Genomic DNA, 8,633 nt, shown 5'->3' on the forward strand with positions numbered 1-8,633 from the left:
ACTAAGGCCCTGCTGTCATATGGTTGATCCCCTCTAGTGCCTTCTTGCGTCTGCTATAGGTGAATTTAACTCGGGGCTTATCAAGAACCTGATAAAATTATAGTTTCTTGAAATTGCAGATAAAATGTGAACTTAGAAAATTGGTGAATGCACTTTATATTTCTTCTTGCAAATGCTAGAGATAAATTTGTGATCAGAAATCTACAGTCAAGATTTAAGCGAAGAGACATGGAAAAGCGGATCTTATTTGGAAGCAAACTTTTGATTAGTCACATTATGGAGAACACACACCTGACATGTATTTCGATTTTACTCCTTCCCTAGTCAGAAAATGAAGTTCAAATAGAAACTCTACATGCCATGAACGATGGTTCCTTTAGGTCAGTGTATTGCTGTGCTTTCTTACCTCTATTATCCACTAACACGAATGTCTATTTTCTCAGATTCTTTGTGATATAACGGCTATGATTGGCAACAAATTGCCTGAAGAAAGGAGGAATCTTGTTGCCATGTGGGCGATAAGCGTCTGCAAAAACAGTGATGTGTCAAATTCTAAGGTTGCTAAAAGCTTGGTCTCTCTTGCTGTTTCTTTAAGCTCGCCACCTGGTGACCTACTGGTTGCCCAAGAAATGGCTGCAGAACTTTCAAAAGTGAAGGGATCAGATGACAGTGATCCGTTAGAGAAATCTGAAACCTTCAGCGTCATAAACAAATCAACGGATGATGCAATAGCTTCTATCGTACTGCAGTTAGCTGAATCAACCATCGTTGACATGGATTGGATCGTAGCAAGACTGAATACATACCACACAGCTACTCGAAAAGGCATTCCTCCTCGTCAAATGGGTATATTTGCTTCTGGATCAGTACTGGAAGACACACTTTATTCAAGAGCTGAAGCCCTCGTGAAGGTCTTATCTTTTTTCGTTGCCATGACCCTCAAGGGTATGTAGGCGCTAACACGTGTAAATTGTGCAAATCATTGTGTATTTTGTCAGCTCATTATAATTTATCTCCATTGAAAGTGCAGATCCTCAAGCAGAATATTTACTGCGAATTGCTGCGAAGTTTTACAAGAACCTAGCTAGGATATCAAAGCTGTGTATTGCTTCTAAAGGCTGCAAGCAAGTTTTACCGAGCCTTAATTACCAGAAACTCGTGGAAATAACTTGCAGGCAGTTAACTGCCCCAATTTATAACTTTGTCTCACAGATGCAACAGGTATTTCTCATGTATTCACGTGCTGCTTTTGTTCGTACGCTTTATTCACAAAAAAATTTAAGATTTCATAATTCTTGTAGTCGTGTCATTGCTGATCTGCAGAGCCAACAGGAGAGCAATAAATCTAGAGGACTTGTTAATAAAATCAAAAGAGAAAACCGATGCATCCCGGACTTGATCTTCCAGATAGAAGACTATGAGAAATATCTCATCCAACTTAGCAAGATCACCAAAATTAATCTGTTGAGGCATGCCAAACGTAGCACATCCCGGGATTTCAAAATTGTAGAGCCAAGTGAAGATGCATTGGAAGATGATAACCCTAACCAAGAACCGGAAAACTATAATATCAATGATGCTGAAAGTGAATCGTCCAAAGAATCTGGAAACGAAGAAACAGAAGAAACCGAATGCGTTCGGGCGCCCGAGTCTAATCCTCTGGCTGCAGAGGATTCTGAGAGTGAGGATGATGCTACTCTACCTAAAACAAAAAGAGCAAAAATGGGCAGCATTGTGCACGAATCCTCTGATGAAGAAGCATAAAAATCACCATCATTTGCTTGTTTGTTAGGATTATAAAATATTATTGGATAGTATTATGAAGGAAAACAAATTAAAATCTTGTTAATTTTATTGTTAATATTTTGTCAAAGATGAATATTTGCCTTCTTGTGTTGTAAAATTGGATCTTCGTGCTACTTTGGAACCATAAATAAAATTACTTAAGAAAAATAAGTAAATAACTTTTCATTAATCAACACAATTAGCTTCCATTATATCTCAACAAATTAAATTAAATTAAATTTTTTACTCTCTTATTTTTAATCACACTATTTTCAATAGAATAATATAATATGTCAATAGAATTTTTTTCATTTATCTACAATCATCCATTAAAAAAAAAATAAAAAATAAAAAAAATACTATTCACAGTAATCAAATTAATGAGGGCTAAACGGGGGCTTAAGTTTTAACAATACCCCTTCACCCTAATGATCTGCAACACTCCCTAGCGTTAGTAGCAAAAGCTCAAGCAGACAGCGACTGAGAAGATGAATAGCGGTGGCGCAGCCTCCCAACACCGCCGGCAGTCTCGCCGGCCCTGCTTTCCTTATTTGTCACTAATTCTTTCATTCGCGGTTTTGGTAGCAACGGTCAACGGTGGCGAGTTTACAGATTCTTCATCAATCATATCGAGATTCCAACAATACCTGAAAATCAACACGGCCCATCCCGAACCCAACTACCACAAAGCCGCCGATTTCATAGTCTCCGCGGCCAATTCCCTTTCCCTTGAATCCCAAATCCTGGAATTCGCAAAGGGCAAGCCGTTGGTCCTCCTCAAATGGGCCGGCAGCGACCCCACTCTTCCCTCTGTCCTCCTCAATTCGCATACGGACGTTGTCCCAGCCGAGCAGGAAAAGTGGGCACACGCGCCTTTTGATGCCCACCTTGACCCTTCTTCCGGCCATATCTATGCTAGAGGCTCTCAGGATATGAAGTGCGTCGGTCTTCAGTACTTAGAAGCCATTGGGAAGCTACAGATCTCAGGGTATCGCCCAATTCGCACCGTGTACCTTTCTTTTGTGCCCGATGAGGAAATTGGCGGACATGATGGTGCCGAAAAGTTTGCTGATTCAGAGGTTTTTAAGAAGATGAATGTTGGGATTGTACTTGATGAGGGATTGCCCTCACCCACTGATAATTACAGGTTGTTTTATGCAGAAAAGTGCCCGTGGTGGTTAGTGATTAAGGCCACTGGGGCGCCTGGTCACGGGGCAAAGCTCTATGATAATACTGCAATGGAGAATCTGCTCAAGAGCATTGAGAGCGTCAGGAGATTCAGGGCTGCTCAGTTTGATTTGGTAAAGTCAGGTCTCAAAGCTGAAGGAGAGGTCATTTCTGTTAACATGGTGTTCTTGAAAGCTGGCACGCCCTCTCCAACTGTGAGTGTGACATTTTCTTCTTCTTTCAAATCCATCACTACACAGCGTGCACTGATCAGTTCTGATAAGTTAATTGAGTAATATTTGTTTGTTAGGTAAGATTAAGAACCAAAAATAAAAATAATATGATCACAAAAGTTGGATTTTCTATATTGTAATTTCACAATCATCTCCATTACTGATGTTGGATCGCGCACCGTCCAAATGTGGTTGTTGATTGAGGAGACGTGTCGACCATCATGCATTCAACAACTCAACAATGATGGTGCCAGCTGGCATCTCGCCAAAGTCTATAAATAAACCTAATTCCCTCCAAATTATTCATTTCACACTCAATCCAAAGACCTACCCCAAAATTACCTCGATACTGAAAAGTAATCCACTCCTTCATTCCCTCCAGAAAATATTGTGCCACCGCGCACTACCACTTGAGATCACTCAGTAAACTACACATACATAATAATGAACTGTTTCTCATTCTAATTATAGAAATGAAATTGTTTTATAGAATAGTTTCCTTATTTCCTCGTAAAGCTAGAAATCTTGTACTTCTGCTGCCTATTAGGCATGCATACATACTCAAGAATGTACGTATTAAGTCTAAAGCTGTCTCTACAGAAACAGGAGTTGGTGCAACTGAACTTAAAACTTATTAGCATGCTGAAACTGTTTGGATTGTTTGTTTTTAAAGCCATTAGCTATAAAAAGTGCATTCATGAGCATACGAGTACAACTGGGGTGCTTGGTGGAGATCATAATGTATTCTTTCTTATTTTTCTGGACTAAGTTTAGCTTGATCAAAAAGTCTAGCATTTTAGTTCGATCTGCTTTCCTTTTCATGGAACTTAAGTTATGCACATTCCACATCCTCCTATGTGCATGATGATTCTGTGAATCGCATACCATCTGATTAAGAGCTCCCTTTGCATTGCAATCTCCCAGGTGATATGTGTATTATAAGCATATCATTAACTGGTTTTTCTTTGGCAGGGATTTGTCATGAATTTGCAACCATCTGAAGCTCTGGCTGGTTTTGATATCCGGGTCCCACCAACAGCAGATTCAGCGTCCTTGGAGAGACGAATTGCTGAAGAATGGGCACCTGCTTCACGTAACATGACCTTTGAGGTGAGAGAAAATACATGACTACATATTGTCTCATTTATGTTGTACTACTTGATTGGACAAAGAATCACAAGAGCTCTCTACGAATGTGAAAGTGTCATGATGCTATTCCTTTTTTTCTGGATGAGTATTTACTATTGTCTGGTTGCTATCTAGTATTGTTAGATTTCCATAATTCGAATGCCTTGCTAGCTGATTCTGTGTTTGCTTGCATTATTGCCCTATGTCTAATATATGTTGTAGCTTGGACAGTTCAAGCAGAAGGTTTCTGTTTTTGACGAGTTTGGGAAGCCAATCCTTACATCTTCAGACAGTTCGAACCCCTGGTGGAAGCTATTGGAAAAAGCTATAAGAGATGCTAATGGTAAACCTGGAAAACCAGAGATTTTTCCTGCCTCAACTGATGCACGCTACTTCAGGGAACGAGGTTTACCCGCAATTGGCTTTTCTCCTATGTCAAACACTCCCATTCTACTTCATGACCACAATGAGGTGAAAGATCTCTCACTGCTTGGTAGTTTCACAAGGTTTTGTGTTTTATAACTTAATTTATGCTCATTTGCTGTGTGTAAACGGGATATACATTCTTGTATGTTTTTGGGCAATCATATCAGGTTAATGTAGAGTGTGGAAATCTGTTTATCTTGGATATTAGATGAGTCCAAATTACTTTATCTTAGTTTTGGTAATTGCAAATTGGAAATCATCAAATTTTTGTGGCATTTTGGTTGACTGTTAATTTGAATAAAAAGTTGAACCAATTAAATTAATGTGGAGTCGTAGACGGTATATTATTCTAAATTCTTTAGATTTTTTTATTTTTTATTTTTAATAAGGAATAGAACATGGAGTTTGTCCTTTTTTAGTGATTTAGAATGGAACAAGCATTCAAATGTTGGAGAATGAATAGATATTTTGATTTCTCATATCTTAGTGTTGGTATATTCCTTTTATTTTATTAGAGGGGTCTCTCTTGATTGAATATAGAAAAAGAAGACCATCCCTCTTGTGCTTCGATAGGTTTAGGTAAGGTATACGAAGAAGAAAGATTATTAGCGACTAATTTACTTTGCTTTAGATGGCTCATCTTTTGTTGATGCAAGAATAGATTTTTTGAATTTTTTATATTATAATTTGACAAATTACATGCTTCTATTTCCTTGAGTTTGCAATCGAGAGCATGCGTACTGAAATTTACACAACTCTTATCTTGTGCAGTTTTTGAACAAGGACGAGTATTTGAAAGGCATTGACATTTATGAGTCAGTAATCAAAGCCTATGCATCTTATGCCGACCACCAAAAAGATGAGGCTTCTAGAGATGAACTGTAAGAAATCAGCTCAAATTGCAGAAGTTTTTGTCATCCAAAATTGCATATCCAGACTATTGGTTCTGAAGCTGTGGATCGACTATGTTTGACGAAATTTGTTGGTACCTGGATTTGCTTATTACAATGAATGTGAAAGGGGCTTGTTGTTAAGCCGTTATTAGGAGCACATATAGTTGTACTGTATCTAGACGACTTGAAATTTGAAATAATCTTGTTCAGTTCAATATATCAAGTATGCTCTTAAACGTTGTTATGGAGTTGAGAAAAGTTGAATATGCATAATGCAACTATTTTTGGAATATTGCGATATTCGACTAATGACTTGTATATTTCATTTATCATGTTGCATAATATTATGAATGATCGGAGAAGATGGATAGCACGCTTTATGGGCAATAGAGAAGGAGCATGTGTTGAGTTTTGGATATTATGAATGATCAGAGAAGATGGATAGCATGCTTTATGGGCAATAGAGAAGGAGCATGTGTTGAGTTTTGGTCAATATTTCGAGAATTGAAACTCAATATCTGAGAAAGGATTGTCGAATGTTGTATTGGAAACAAATTCTGCTGAATTCATGTATATTAAAACAAAATGTAATAAGGGATTTAGTTGATGATTTTTTAAAATTAAAGATTCAAAATTGAGACAATAAATGCGTTAATATTAATAAATAGTCATGCAAATCATTGTAAAACATAGTCATAATAAAAATTTATTAGAATTTCTCTCTCTTTAATTTTGCAGGAGTTGCTTTTATTCTAAGAATTAGTTTTTTTTTGTTAAAATAAAGGAATTACATCTCTTAATCATTTAAATTAACGTTATATCTTATTAATTTATCATCCAGTTATATTATAATAGGAAAATTTTAACTGCTTTCTTCATGTCTTGGTGCAGCCTAAAAAACACGTCAGATTGTTTTGACACATTATTAACCCCTTGTTTGGTGGGATTAAAATCAAATTTTTAGTAGATTTTAATAAAATTTAATTAAATGCATGGTTAAAAATTGTGAATCCTATAAAATATATGATTAAAATTATTTGTTAACTATGACTCAAATTAAAATCTTAATTTTAACCTCTCCAACCTTGTAAGAGGCATGGTATTGNAGAAAGGATTGTCGAATGTTGTATTGGAAACAAATTCTGCTGAATTCATGTATATTAAAACAAAATGTAATAAGGGATTTAGTAGATGATTTTTTAAAATTAAAGATTCAAAATTGAGACAATAAATGCGTTAATATTAATAAATAGTCATGCAAATCATTGTAAAACATAGTCATAATAAAAATTTATTAGAATTTTTCTCTCTTTTATTTTGCAGGAGTTGCTTTTATTCTAAGAATTAGTTTTTTTTGTTAAAATAAAGGAATTACATCTCTTATTCATTTAAATTAACGTTATATCTTATTAATTTATGATCCATTTATATTATAATAGGAAAATTTTAACCTCTTTCTTTATGTCTTGGTGCAGCCTAAAAAACACGTCAAATTGTTTTGACACATTATTAACCCCTTGTTTGGTGGGATTAAAATCAAATTTTTAGTAGATTTTAATAAAATTTAATTAAATGCATAGTTAAAAATTGTGAATCCTATAAAATGTATGATTAAAATTATTTGTTAACTATGACTCAAATTAAAATCTTAATTTTAACCTCTCCAACCTTGTAAGAGGCATGGTATTGGCTCTTAACTTTCAAAATTGAAGTCTTGACTTTTCAACCTATACAATCTTGTGAGATTGAGTCCATGTCCGATAGAATTGGTAAGTTTCACAGTTAAAAGTAACCATTATATTATCACTAGAAATTAAATATTAAAAGAATAAAAAACAAAAACCCAAAAAAAAAAAAAAATTGTATGCTTTTTCGGTTTTTATTTCTTTTAGGCCCCGTTTGGGAGGGATTTTGAGAATTGATTTTTTGACAGTTAGAAGAAAAGTGAGGTTCACCAGTAAAAGAAAAAAGTCAAAAATTATGACTGAAATAATATAATAACGGTCAAAAAATCAATTTTTTGGGATAAAAAAATCCCTCCCAAACAAGCCCTTAATATATAGTTCAATGGCATAACAGTCAAATTTTAAATTTTTTTTTTTTTTTTTATAAAAGTCTTTTTAACAATTAAAGCGAGATTGAGAAGTCAATTTGAGATTTCATAAATGATTAGGATCTCAATTAGGGGTGGATATTTTTTTTCTGAAACCAGTTGAATTGGAATGGAATCGAATAGAGCCGATTGGTTCAACTCCAATTTCTCTACTAAATGGATTGATTGTAGGATCACAAATCGAGAATCGGCTGGTTTTGATTAGATTCTCGATAATAACTAGAGAATTAATAGTGAATTTGATCATTCCAAAATTTTCAATTTGTTAATGCATTGCATCAAGATGTACCAAATTTTTTAACACTGTACTTCAAAATTATCTTACGCTAAAATTCCACTTTCCATATGCTGCCGCTTCTTTTTCTTCTTTTGCATTAAAATCTAGTGGGTTATCAAAATTCAAATTTAAATAATTTTATAAATTCATAGCTTTAATACACCCCCAATATGAAAAAAAATATATTCAATCTTTCGTACGAAACTCTAATTTCTCGTTATTTTAAACTGACCGATCATCAAGAATCAATATCTTCTCCTTGAGAATTATTTAAGATAACCAAGTTAAAAATGCTACATGTATTTTTTTGATATATATTAATGTATGCATTTTCTTAAAAATTAATTTTTGATCCAAATTTTACAATTTGCGCCATATTAATAATTTTTCATTTTTTCACCTTTATCAGTTGATCTCATGCCTTGAAGTAGATTTTTGTTTAATTAGGGCATGTTTTAAAATGCATTTTGAAACAATAGATTGATATAGAGTGTGGGTTAAAAAATAACGAAAGAATTTATATTTATGTGTATTATTTTATTGAAAAATATGTAATGAAAAGAAAAAAGAGAAATATGTATTAAAAAAAAAAAAGGAATCAAACAAGGGCA

At 34.5% G+C, this 8,633-nt stretch overlaps 2 protein-coding genes across 4 annotated transcripts in view; both read left to right on the top strand.

Moving 5' to 3' along the window:
* The window catches only part of LOC111393384 (Fanconi anemia group I protein homolog), an 8,545-nt gene extending 6,623 nt beyond the window's left edge, over positions 1 to 1,922 (top strand). The window contains exons 11-13 of one of the 2 annotated variants that reach the window (XM_023018892.1): positions 444 to 945; positions 1,031 to 1,221; positions 1,324 to 1,922. In XM_023018892.1, the coding sequence (XP_022874660.1) occupies positions 444 to 945; positions 1,031 to 1,221; positions 1,324 to 1,764 (1,134 nt within the window). In that variant the 3' untranslated portion in view covers positions 1,765 to 1,922. Of the gene's footprint in view, positions 1 to 443; positions 946 to 1,030; positions 1,222 to 1,301 lie in introns of both variants that reach the window. The other variant, XM_023018893.1, reaches the window with a different exon arrangement.
* Positions 1,923 to 2,185: 263 nt separating this feature from the next.
* LOC111393386 (aminoacylase-1) lies at positions 2,186 to 5,924 on the top strand. Of its 2 annotated transcripts, none has more exons than XM_023018894.1 (4): positions 2,186 to 3,167; positions 4,158 to 4,295; positions 4,536 to 4,784; positions 5,511 to 5,924. In XM_023018894.1, the coding sequence occupies exons 1-4, from the start codon at positions 2,274 to 2,276 to the stop codon at positions 5,622 to 5,624; spliced, it is 1,395 nt and encodes a 464-aa protein (XP_022874662.1). In that variant the 5' UTR covers positions 2,186 to 2,273; the 3' UTR covers positions 5,625 to 5,924. The 2 variants fall into 2 exon arrangements, with proteins under 2 accessions (XP_022874662.1, XP_022874663.1); XM_023018895.1 differs by having other exon boundaries at positions 2,187 to 3,167; positions 4,545 to 4,784.
* The last annotated feature ends 2,709 nt before the right edge of the window (positions 5,925 to 8,633 follow it).

The sequence above is a fragment of the Olea europaea genome, chromosome 4 (assembly GCF_002742605.1).
Source record: "Olea europaea var. sylvestris chromosome 4, O_europaea_v1, whole genome shotgun sequence".
NCBI classification, from domain to species: domain Eukaryota; kingdom Viridiplantae; phylum Streptophyta; class Magnoliopsida; order Lamiales; family Oleaceae; genus Olea; species Olea europaea.

What these genes read in the sequence shown, in the direction of transcription:
- LOC111393386 (XM_023018894.1), top strand. Translation starts at nt 2,274, where the DNA reads ATGAATAGCGGTGGCGCAGCCTCCCAACACCGCCGGCAGTCTCGCCGG. An exon ending in CTGGCACGCCCTCTCCAACT is followed by an intron (nt 3,168 to 4,157) that starts GTGAGTGTGACA and finishes TTTCTTTGGCAG; the next exon opens with GGATTTGTCATGAATTTGCA. An exon ending in CACGTAACATGACCTTTGAG is followed by an intron (nt 4,296 to 4,535) that starts GTGAGAGAAAAT and finishes TATATGTTGTAG; the next exon opens with CTTGGACAGTTCAAGCAGAA.